At 36.1% G+C, this 13,137-nt stretch overlaps 1 protein-coding gene across 2 annotated transcripts in view; it reads left to right on the forward strand.

Annotated features, from left to right (window-relative positions):
- Window positions 1-13,137, forward strand: part of LOC118203274 (sodium-dependent proline transporter-like) — a 186,595-nt gene that overhangs the window by 77,474 nt on the left and 95,984 nt on the right. For both annotated transcript variants that reach the window (XM_085824340.1, XM_085824341.1), the window contains exon 6: window positions 10,693-10,825. In XM_085824340.1, the coding sequence (XP_085680466.1) occupies window positions 10,693-10,825 (133 nt within the window). The remainder of the gene's footprint in view (window positions 1-10,692; window positions 10,826-13,137) is intronic.

Below are 13,137 nucleotides of genomic sequence, written 5' to 3' on the forward strand. Positions count from 1 at the left end.
GATGCAAACTTATTCTAAAAATAAATAAAAATACGAAAAGTATGGCGTCAAACAAAAGCAAAGAAAGTATGGCGTCGAACTGACCCCGCGTCGAAATGACCTCGTGTCGAATTGACCACGCGTCGAAACGTTGGCGTCGAACTGACCTGTACCGGCCAGTGAGACGTAGAATGGATCTAGATATTGGTTTGAGAGGCAAAACAAACACAGAGCAAAAGAACGCTTACAAAAGCTCAATCGCGGTCCAAATCTTTAGAAAAATAAAACTCATTCAGGCTTATAAATTATGTATTTCAATCATTTAACTAGCGAAATATTTGCTTGTGCAAAAATTGCAAGAAAGTACAAAGTTTGATTTGGTTTACTTGATTATGGCAAAGCACTCGAGGGCTATCTGCCTAAGGGGAGGGATGCCTTCGTGGAGGACATTCTAATGGAAAATCACTCCTATACACGTTACGCATAGGAAAAACTACGAAAATGCCCATGCAACCATCCTGTTCGCCAGGAACCGAACTACCAATGTTTAGCGATTTTAGTGCTCGGCCGCTGGTGGGCCACAAGAGTCCACAAAGTGACTGAAATTACTGATAAGTTAAGTTTGATTACGATTATACTAATTTCACAAAATTAATTCTGTTATGCCAGATATATTACAGCATTCACAATTCAGATATATTTCAACAACTTCAAATGAGACGTCCAGAGACTAAGGAAGACTAGATTATGAGCCAAACATTTACTGAGAGTCTCATGCTTATTACTGTCATGGTGTAATCACCCTTAAAATCCTATCTCACGCGTGGCTTGCAACTGGCTCTAAACTGTTGATTCACATTTCATAAACGATTTGGCACAGACGCAGATAAAAAAAAAAAAAAAAGAAACAGCAATATTTCTCAAAGCTTTTGAATAAGTTTTCTTTCCCCGAGTATCGCAAGACTCTCTTTGCATATAAAAATCTTATTTTTACTCCCATCAAAAACCAAATATTAACGGAGCGCATATTTTTAGAGTCACAGAAACTAATTTAGGAATGCCATGCCAATACTTTTGGCTTGCCGCCATCATTACTGTTCGAGTTGGCAGTCGAAACTTCGCAAAGTATTCATATCCGCAGCTTTTAAAAGAGCTTTAAAAAGAGCAAATAAAATATAAAGCTTATCGAGTCTTGTGCACAGATTGGAACTTTCAAGAAGCCAAGGTCTCGTCGCCGCGAGAGATAAAAACAAGGATTTTGGGAAAAAAAGAACAAATTAAAATATCGCCAACTTTTACAAACGAAGAAAGATGACATGCAGCCAATTCCTCTGACGTCATAAGCTAAAGATAGATATCCCAAAATGACTTTTTTTTCGAAGTGCTTTGAGAAAGGGAATTCATTTCGGAAAGGAATTTCCAAAAGAAGCAAAAATTTGCAACTATTCTCTTTAAATTTCTAGAAGCAAATAGTTATCTATTAAAACTCATCTTATTTTTTCTTTTGCTTTTCTAAACTATGTGGAACTGAGTATAATTCGCAAAAGAGAAGATATTTATTTGTACTCTTTCTGAGAATAGTGCACTTTTTTTTTTAAGAAATCTGACAAATATTTGTAATTTTTCTCTTTCCTAAAATAGAGACGGATTAAAAATTACGCACTACCACATGTGCTTAAAATTCTCTTTGCTTGCTTATGTTGCAACCATATAAATAACTTGCCCGTATCTGTATCATAATGTGGTCTTTAAGAAATGTATACCACTTCGAACTCAAAATATTTTATAGCTGAAGTCTAAAACACCGGCCTTTTAAAATTAGATTAGAACAAAGCATACATACTATGGCTGTTTGCTAAAAGAAGGGAGGCATTTGGGGGACTTTCCAGAAGAAGTGGTTCATACATCGGGTACACGTGAGGAAATTACTGAAAACGGATCCATCCGTAGTCGGAATTTGGGTAAAAGTTTACAATTGGGTGCCCCTTATTTTTTGGCGATTCTTTTTTGACGCCAAGATCGACGCCAGGAAGACACAATTTCAAGATGGCCGCTACACAAAACCAAAATAAAAAGTCAAAGAATTGCATACACTCTGTGTCCATGTACACATCGATCTGTTTTCACTTAAAAAAACATCCCAGAATTGCATAAACTAGGCATTGCGCACTGTTTAAATTTGTCCATGTACACATCAATCTATTTTTATTTAAAAAAAATTCAGGAGGCTAAAGCAAAGTTACACTATCATGGTAACCAGAAATAAGATTTCATCGCCAAAATTTTACTAAAAATTGTCGCTAATCGATGGGGCACCCAATTCTACACTAGAGCCGGAATTTGAACCTAGTCGAACTACCAATGTTCAGTAATTTTATTCCCTCAGCCGCTAGTGGGCTCCTGAGTTAGCAACCAGTTATCACTTAAAACTATCTTGTATGATTATTAACGCCGCCCATCCGGTATAGTGGTTAGCGTCACTGACTGCCGTGCCGAGCGGCCCGGGTTCGAATCCCGGAGAAGGCATGGATGTTTGTAAATGTATAGTGTCCATGCGGCACGGATACACTCTAAATATGTTGCTAGCGAAAAATCCTCTCAAGAGGTTGATGGTAGGAGGAGAAAGGGTGGGAGACCCTCGGACCCGTCCCTCCCGAGAACGCCATCAAAATTGGGGGTTGAACTAAGTTAAGTCGCACTGTCATGTATATGGTGTTCAAGGCTGGTAAACTATAGGCGTAATCTTGTGCTCCTTGCCACGAGGAATTTCATGGTCTTCATGGTTCTGACTATAGGACAATGATTATTAACATTAAATCTAGCCCAGCAAACTAGTCCTGTGACGTTACTCAGAAGTACGAACGTAACGAGTTCGAAGCGAGGAGATAACACTTTTACGGCCATTTTACGTAAATCATCAGCCCGTTACAAGCAAAAACTGAAAGATGAATTTTAATAAAATTTCTCCCTGGTTCAAAGCATGGAAAATGAACATAAATACAGATTACGGAAATTATCCGTAATCTGCATTTATTTTTATTTTACGGAATTATTACGGTAGTCATCCTCAATCTACTTCAGAAACAGTCAAAGCTATGGATATGTAATATTAAATAGATCTACGGTGTCACATAACACCACAATCAAGTATTTAGGAGTAAACCTAGATGAAAAGGTTTGTTTTAAACTCCATACTCTTTCGGTTAGTGTTAAAGGTATTGAAACTTAAATCCGCATCTATCCCATAACAGGGAGAAAATCTAACCTAAACATGGAATAGAAAGTTTGGTTTGGTTTATTTAATTATGGCAAAGCACACTAGGGCTATCTGCCTAAGGGGAGGGATGCCTTCGCGGAGGACTTTCTAAGGGTAACTGACTCGTATACACGTTACACATGGGGAAAACCACGAAAACGCCCATGCAGCCAGCCCGTTCGCGGGATTAGAACCTCGGACTGAACTACCAGTGTTCAGCGACTTTACCGCTCGGCCGCTGGTAGGCCCACTGAATAGAAAGAAAATACAGTATCTTCAAGTCATCAGTATATCAGTACATCAGTCATCAAGTATATCAGTTGTTAGACCCATAATATTATACGCCAAAGATGCAATTTCCAACCCGACAGCCCAACCCATCACCGTACCTGCGCCCTGCTCTTATCTAAAGGGCCTCCTACGAGAGCAAAGAATGCACCAATGGCAACGTGAGTGGACCGAATGCGATACAGGCAGACGGACTTTCACCTACCTCCCGAAAGTTTCCACCGATCGACTCTTTGCCGTAGCACCTCTCACCTACTTCAGCACGGGTCACGGCCCATTTCCCAGCTATTACAATCGCCACGGCATCTCAAATACAGATATCTGTGTCTTTGGATCAGAAGGGTCACCAGACCATTACGTATTTGAATGTCCTTTGACGGCTGCACACCATCTTCCGCTACCTACAAATAATAGGAACACCTATCACCGGTTCCTTATAACGCACAAAGGAGCGGTTAATTCAATCTCCAGCATCATGAATACCATCGCGGCATTGGGCACAGACCTTTGCCTACCGTGCTAAAATGACGCTCTGGTGTACTGACGATAAGCTCTAAGACTAGTCCAGTGAATTTTACAATATCTGAGCTTCACCACAACTGTGTGTTTAAGCTCCCCTGCCCACAATCTAAAGTGGCAATACTAACAATTCGCAAATATGTGGCATGTCCTTAGTGAGATGTGTTATGCCTCCATAATGATACGTGTGTAATCCCTTCAACAGCATGTGAACAACATCTTCTTATGCAGTGTTAGTGAACGCTTGTGTGCCTCACGGTGCACACATTGCTGGGGCACTGCCCAATAATTAGTGCTACAACATCCTCGTGCCTTTTATCAGTGTTTTTATCTATGTTCTTAGCGACGCTACAATAATCAACGCCTTAGCAATCTAACCGCACTCTTCTGCACCCATGAGTATTCATGAACTCATCGTTCTTCATTCAAGATGTACCTGTATTTATATACAACAGAACTGCCTTACACTAACACTGTGCTCCAGCTTTCATGTGACTTCATGTACTCCATTTATCTTTTTGTGCCTTAAGTGACTATGTGTATGTACCTGTTTTTTGTGCTTTCTGTTTATGCATTTTACGCATTGTGCTTTGTGTATTGTTGCCTATGCATTTTTATGTTTTTTTTTATGCGTACGTCTTATTATCCAAGTATTTTTAGTTTAACTACCTACTATCTGTAACACGACAGCTTGCCTCTTCAAACTGTAATACAATCCTACTAATGCCCTTGTAAGGCCATGTACTTCCCTTTGACAACCTCAATAATCTCCTGGTGCAGCCTCGTGTGGTTCCAGGAAGCTTTTGCCGTAGTTAGAGGAGGGTTTGGAACACATGCCTGTTTACCTCTGTTAGACACCAGGCGTTCCAGTCCTCCGTAACCTACCTACCTACCTAATATTATACGCAGCATCAGCCAGGGCAGCAACAGCTCGCTCATATCGACCTTTATTAGAGAGATATCAAAATAAAGCCCGTCGCATCATAGTCTACGCGGTTAGTACAAAACACTGTCATACATATATAATGTTAAAAACATCTACACTGTCAAGAACATCTATGTCGTGTGACAAAATAAGTATAGACTTTAACAAAGCTCGTAAAGTCTTTGCTCATAATTATGTATTAGAGATCATTAATTGAGCGGTATGCGTCAACATTCCGTCTCGGGATTCCCGGTTTGGGCCCATATCACACACGCAATTGTTTCACACGAACAACTGTTTCGGACAATTTTTCTGCCTGATTTACTACTGACAGAAAGACGCGCGATTTTTTTTTCCTTCCTTTGAAAAAAAAAATGTGCAAGTTGTGCGTTTTCAACCAATCAGCTATTAGCTTCGGATGCTATCAGCTTGTTTGTAGTTGGAGAACCAGTTTACCCTGTGTGTTCCCTGTTGTGAAAGCAGAAAAATTGTTCCAAACAGTTGTTTTTCTAAACCAAACGGATGTGTGAACTCAAATATGCTAGGACTTGTATATTTTTATTACATATTTATTTATATTGTGTCAGTCCATAAATTCGTGCCGATTTTTTTGATAAATTTTTAAATAATATAAAAAAACACAATTTAACATTTTAATCAATTATATATTTTCCTCCATTATCTACAATGTCTCGCCATCTTACAGGCAGCATTTTTATGCCATTGTCGTAGAAAGACTCTGGTTTTGATGCAAAAAGACTTGTTCATTGTGTATATCCTGTTTAGAATTTAATTGTTTTCACAGTAAAAAATTTTGTAAGGCACGGTGTAACTGAAAATCACTTGGGGCAATATCTGGGGAGTAAGCAGGATGTGGCAAAAGCTCCCAATTAAATTCACTCATTTTTTGCGGGGTTGTTCGAGCTGTATGCGGTCTAGCGTTATCGTGATGAAACAACACTTTCTTGATATTCACCAATCGTGGGCGTTTTTTGAACCATTCTGGGTTTAGACGGCAAAGTTGTTTACTATAAACTTCTGAATGAATCGTTTGATTTGGTGCTAACAGCTCAAAACGTCCTGATCGGGGTTCATCCACCATGCTGCTTTTTCCAACTTTATATTTTTTAAACCATTTCTGGGCAGTCCTTACACTAACAGTGTGTTCACCGTATACACTATTCATTTTTATCGCTGCAAACCTGGCCAATTCACCACTCGAAAATAAAAAATGTAGCACGGCGCCCTTGTACTGATTATCTATATTCATCTTCTATGGGTACTAAAATGCGTTCGACATTTACGGAAGTTGGTGATGAACTGAATAATATGTTAGTCAAACGATGACAAATTTCAACAGGTTCAAAATTGTATTGTTTTAGTAAATGCGTCATAATTCCACTCATACTCTTAATGTGCACGAACTTACGGACTGACCCAGAGAAATTTTGCAACTGTTTTAGTGTATTATAGTTGATTTTACTTTTTATTCAATCACTTTCTGGCAAAATGGAGGCTTCTGTTTTACAGATAAATGGCCAGAGACTGGCCTACCAATCTAATAAGATAATTAAAAGAACAATAATGTGTTCCTTCTCTCGCTACGTTGCCGCTAGAAGTCGTCAGAAGCCCTAGTTCAATCACATTTAAGATATTCTTGAATGGCTTCGTCATAAATCGGTTGCACTGTTATGGTTATTTTCTAGCCATGATTGTCTTCAAAAATACCTTCATAGAATTTATTTGGCTCCGGATCCTGCTTGTCCCTTGTGCGACTCTGGAAAGGATTTTGGCATTTCTCACCTTGTCTCCTGTCCTGCTTTACTTCCTGTGTCTTCATGAGAGCGATTTTTGACTTCCAGATTTAGGTTGACGAATTAACCGATGCCTTTCCATCTTTATGTTAATTGCTTTCTATGTGCGTTTCTTTTTGTTGTAAATATAGTATGTAAAGATATCGGTTGTCCTGTTAACTTGGCATTGGAAATTTTAAAAAAAATTTAACCAATGCTTTGATACATACTGTGTAAAATGCTTTCAAGAAATGCTGTATGAAATAGAAATGAAGTTCAATAGAAAGATAACCAAATCACCTGCAAGACAGATATGTTCACTTTTTGCTCACGAGACCACCGCACATAAGTGCAAAAGAATTTCACTCTGTTGAATTCATGTACAAGGGCATTTCGAAAAGTAAAGATACAATGGCTCGCATTCCTTAAAAAAACGTTTATTTAGAAAACGTCAGTTACATCTTATTAACTGGATTATTTATTATTTTTCGACATAATCACCCCCGTTATTCAAACATTTGCTAAGTCGTTGCACAAGCTTTTGTATCCCACAGTCATAGAAGGTTGCCGCCTGTTGGAACCCAGCACGCACGCAATTTCCTGTACCCTAACTTGACAGTCACAACTTCATAAAGAGTTGTCATTGACACTTCCGGTATGATCTGATGCAATTCTTTCAATTTGAGACGTCTATTCGCACGAATTGCTTCCTCTGTTCTCTGAAGATTGCCGACCTGTTCTTTATTTGTCATGAACATCGGTCCTACCTTCAGAGAAATGACGACACCTTTTCGTTACATTTTGTCGATTCATAATGTTCCAATAAACAGAAACAATTTTTTGTGAATATCCGCTGGTCGCTGACCATTTGCATGAAGAAAACGTATGGAGGAGCGCATTTCGCATTTAGCGGGATTCTGAATCGGCGCAGCCATTTTAAACACGACCTACTCCAACCAGAATCAAGTTGAAATGCCGAACGACCGCGAGGAGAAAGCTAACGGTTCAAGGCTCACCAAGACTTTTCTTTTCCTCTGGCGTACGGTGTATCTTTACTTTTCGAAATGCCCTCGTATATATATATATATATATATATATATATATACAACTCGTACGCCCTAGGGAAAGAGTGATGTGTACAGGTAAAGGCAGCGGTCGTAGACCTTAAAATGAAAGATAAAATGCGACCTAAGATCTAGCAATGCTTTGCATAAAAATTCCTACAATTGTTAAAATATTCAGTTTTAAAGACAAATATGTGCACGCTGGTTTAAAATTGCAACTGAGTAAAATTTCTGCGCCATTACTACTTAATGATCTATGTGGGGTTATATACTGTGCTTTGGAAGTATGACTAAATTATTTACGATCGAAATAGACGCAGACTCATACTTGCAATTTAAAGAATTAAGAAAATAAGGTATGACATCTAAATTCTTATGCGGTTATGATGAAACTAACAATGAGTAAGTTTATTCTTATCCTGCTTCGATATTTTTTAAAGAAAATACAAGTCCATATTATGAACAGTTATCCCTACGAACATCAATATTATGTGATTTAAATTATAATCGTTCGCAAGGGAAAAACTAATTAGAACTTTTAATGTATTGAATTATGCTGCATACAAATGTCTTGAAATTTAGAATTCTTACCAAATGCGAATTTAACTTCCTTATATATTGTTGTTTTCCCTAACATAAAGGGTATCATTTAGAAATTTGCATCCAGAAAGTTATATATGAGAATATTTGTGTGGTCACTCAAAATATTGATTAGGGGTATTTCAAGTGTTTTTGTTTATATAATTTCTTTTTGACTAATTTGTCCACAAAAAGCATTTTTCTCGGGTTCATTTTTTCCCAAGAGGCTTATATGAAAAATTTAAATTTTGCGTGTTTCCATGCAAAGGTGTAATATGACCTGAACTGTAGAAGTCCGAAAACATATTTTATTTAATTCACTGCTTAAACTGGTAAAGCGAATCGACCAGAAATTGTTCAGTGGACACTTATTCATGCAATTTATTAGAAATGCTTTGTATACGATGGTTAAAAAAATAGTACACGTTGTTTTTAAACAGCAGTAGTAAACAGCTTTATAATACTATTCTTGTGGAATCATAGGCATAAATATAAATATGCTTTAAGGGGACTCATACACCTTAAAAACCATAAGATGTTCGAATAGGTGACTGTTGCAAGAATTGGAATAACTTATTTCTTTTAAAAGCAATTACTACCAACGTTTTACAGCTGACTACATAATATAGCTGCTTTCTGAAATAGTTATCAGAAAGTTTGTGTTGCCACAAATATTTTTATAATTTAATCCGCTTTGTGACAGCATTTTTCGTCATGTTTCCAACTTGCGCGCACAGTTTAAAACATTCTGTTTCATAATTTAATTCCATATTTAATATATAGCTTTTATAACAATTGGAAACTACTGTGAACCTAAAATTCTAAAAATTTCATGTTAAATTTTTATTTTATTTTGAGTTGAGTTTATAAAAGGTATTTTATTAACAAAATTTGTAATGTTTTCGTCCATAAAATTTTTCAGTATTAAAATATTCATCAGATTGTTTGGTTCAGTTAGAAAATAGTGCCCATATAAAGAATTCCATACAATTTCAAGTATGTACCATTAGCGATTTTTAAAATATCATGCGCGCAAGGTGGAAACATGGCGAAATATATTGTCACAAAGAAGATTAAATTACAAAAATATGTGTGGCAACACAAACTTTCTGGTTACTATTTCAGAAAGCAGTTATATTATATTGTCAGCTGTAAAAAGGTGGAAGTAATTGCTTTTAAAATAAATGAAATATCCCTATTCTTGCAACAGTCACATATTCGAAGATCATAAGGGGTTTAAGGTGTATGAGTCCCCTTAAGAAGAATAGTTTTATCTGCTTATCTTAAGGAACCAAACAGCTGAAGTTCCTAATAAAACCTCCCTGAATCACCCTATACGTATGCATCGTTTCCGGACTTAGAATTGGCAAAACGCTACCACCAAACTTCCGTTTGGTTGAGAATTTGATGTCTTTACTTCAGTTAATTGTTTCCGATTGCAAAATAACGCAAATAAAGGCCTAAATCAATGCATCTCTCTGCTTATAATTTGTTTATTTTTTCCTTTCTTGGTGTGCTAAGGTCTATATAGGCCCTTGCATTCTTTGCATGGTTTATAACACTTATATACCCTTTCTTGAGAATGGCTTTATCGGTAACTTTAGTCAGAAACTGGTCGGGGACACACTTAAATCATATATAGCGAATGTTTGGATGCTTCCGTTTCATCTTCGTCTAGAATTCTCCATGATACCAAAACTTGTAGTTTTAGAGCTGTGGCGATAGTAATCGAGAATATCCTGGAGCAAGTTTGGAAAGAATTATAATATTAATTTAGTTATCGCTCATCTCCTCATTCTTATTGGTTCATCTAAGTATACGTAGTTACACTAAACACATACAAGTGAATCTAGGAGAGATATTTTTATTACTTTTTCATTTCACGTATTTCTTATCACACTTCGTTTACAATTTTTAAGCACAAAATTAATAGTAATGGCAGGGCAGACAAAGGCAATGCGCAAAGGGAAAAGGATACCTTCGTGAAGGACTTCATAAGGAATAATGGCTAATGTTCAAGTTACATTCGAATAAACTACGAAACCGACCATACTGGCAACATATTCACCCAACTCCGAATCCTAGGATAGCTGGGAATGATCAGTGGTCTTGTCTATTGGGCCACCAGTTGGCCTGTTTAAAGTTTCTAATGCTTGTATCAATTGCAGTTGAGTAAATTCTTCTAAAATTTCGTGAAGACAATTTTCAAGCAAAATTATTATTCACAATAGCTGCAATATTTCAATTATGCTTCTTTCTGTAGCAAAGCTATATTTTATTCACTTTCAGGAACTATGTTCTGGATCTTTCTGGGGGCATCGAGGAACCTGGGGGTATCAAGTGGGATCTCTGTCTGTGCCTTCTTTTCAGCTGGGTGATAGTCATCGTCTGTCTTCTGCGTGGAATAAAAACATCTGGAAAAGTAATTTTATTTTTTATTCTGTAGTGTGTGATTTTATTCCTGTTATTTTCTTTTGCTTTGAAAATGTATAGATGATGTTAACGGCTGAAGTTTATTATAACGAGTACTTTTTATCACATGCTGTTATAAGATACTATCCCTATTTTGAAATGCACTTCAGAATTAGTCAAACTTCATGTTCACAAAATCGAAGACGAAGAAAATGTAATTCCTTACTTATCATGTATCACTTCCACTGACAGCGGGAAGACAACAACGGCGACATGACCTATGATGGATGACGTAAACACAACTTTCTAATGTAAATGTTCTGAATGCGGATCCCATGAGGTGGAATTTCGATATCTTAAGTAGACAGTGACCTTTCTTTTGTTTTGAAAGTCAAGAGTGCAAAGATTTAACAGACGCTCGTTTATATGTAGCGAGATTATTTTGTGAATCCAGTTAGTGCAGTTTCACCGCTCTAGTTAGAAATTAATTATAATTGAAATTAATTTTCGTTTACTGCTTTTAAATAGCTCAATTTTTTAATTAATAATACAATAAATTTGAAAGAAGAATTAAATATCTTACGTTTTCTGAATGACAAAACACTGCCGCATAAAATATAAAAATATTTTAATTCGAAGGGCGGCAACACATTTCTCTTAAATAACTAAATTTGTTTTATTAAATTCGAAAGGCATATATATTGCAAGTGGCAACACAATTTTTCTTATATCACCAAGTTTCCTGGTTAAATTTAAAGTATAAATATTTTACTCTTTTCAGAGTGGCAACACAATGACTTATGACAGATGTACATTCTCCTATGGCTACTATTAAGAATGTAAATCTAAAACCATGTGACAAACACATTGTGAAATACAAAAGGGAGAATCTCTGTGAAATAAAAGAAGTGGACGAGAACGTACAAGACGATCGAGCATGCAAAATTTGAAAATTTTCTACGTAACTCATTTTAGGCCAATCGGTATTCTGATTGCTAATTTTTATTTATTCATTCCCCTCACTTTCTTCATTTAGTTGTCATTTTTATAGTTTTTTTTTTTTTTTTTTGTCTTAAGAAGCAACAAATGGGAACGGATCACTTCACATGAAAACGGATCACTTCTACAACTAAACAGAGCATTTACTTAATAATATTACGTCTTTCTACTTCCTTGTACGAAGTAAAAAGGAAGTATTGTAATCGCGAAAAGTTTCAGGCAGCATATTTCAAATTATCAAAATATCCATTTTGGCCGCTATCGAATGCAATTTAACGATATTTTTGCGTGACATCTGTACGTAAGGACAGAATGAAAGACTCCACAAAAATTATAAAACTGCTTTAAAATGAATTTTTCGCGGGATCTGTACGAACGTATGTAGTACGTAAGTACGTATCTCGCATAACTCAAAAACGAGTAGCCTCAGAACGTTGAAATTTTGTATATAGGACTGCTATAACATGTAGATGTGCACCTCGTATTTTGGTTGGAATCGGCCGCACCAAACGTATATAAATATATTTATATATATATCCACTCCGTTACCCTGCTCAGTGATCTCAGTTTATTTACATTTATATGTTTGTAAATTGTACATTTTTTGCATTAAAAATGATTGAAGTATGTTTTTCATATCTTTCGATTAAGGTTTTTATGCCTTTAGTAAATCTGTATGCAATATTTTGAGAATTATCAACAATTTCAAATGTGTTTAAGTGCTGCTAAACCTAATAATTTTTTTGATGGCGGCCTATTGCTTATTTACATTTGAAACAGCAGAGTAGTGCATTTTTTGCCAATCTATAGAAACGTAGCATCGCCACAACAAAGATAACGCCTTCATTTTTTATTACGAATTAAATCGTGGTTAATCCTTTCTGGAATTTTTCGGAGGAAATAAGTGTTTAAGATTTACTTCGTAATTTTGAATACAAATATTTTGAGTTTTTATGTATTTTTGCCTTATCGCGAAGTGAGAATGAATTAATTGAATGAGAAATACTCAATCGTCTGTGAAAATCTGTTTCTTTTTTGTTTTGTTTTCTTAATTTCTTTTATACATCGTTCTAACTTTATTATAGTATTTGAATAGAACATGTGGCAACGATTAGATAATGCTTTAAATGATATACATTTTGTGCATTCTGAGTTATAATATGAACGAAATATAACACTGTTAAGTGAACCTAGCGCCAGAGTGTCGCTATGGTAAACAAATATAGTGAATTTTAAAGAGTACATTTATTCTTTTATGATTTGTTCGCTGTCGACGAAGTAGATTTAATTCAATCCAATAAGTTTGTAGAGTAATTAGGTTAA

The sequence above is a fragment of the Stegodyphus dumicola genome, chromosome 9, assembly GCF_044657685.1.
Source record: "Stegodyphus dumicola isolate Sdum_Otavi_A_Nest chromosome 9, ASM4465768v1".
Taxonomy (NCBI): domain Eukaryota; kingdom Metazoa; phylum Arthropoda; class Arachnida; order Araneae; family Eresidae; genus Stegodyphus; species Stegodyphus dumicola.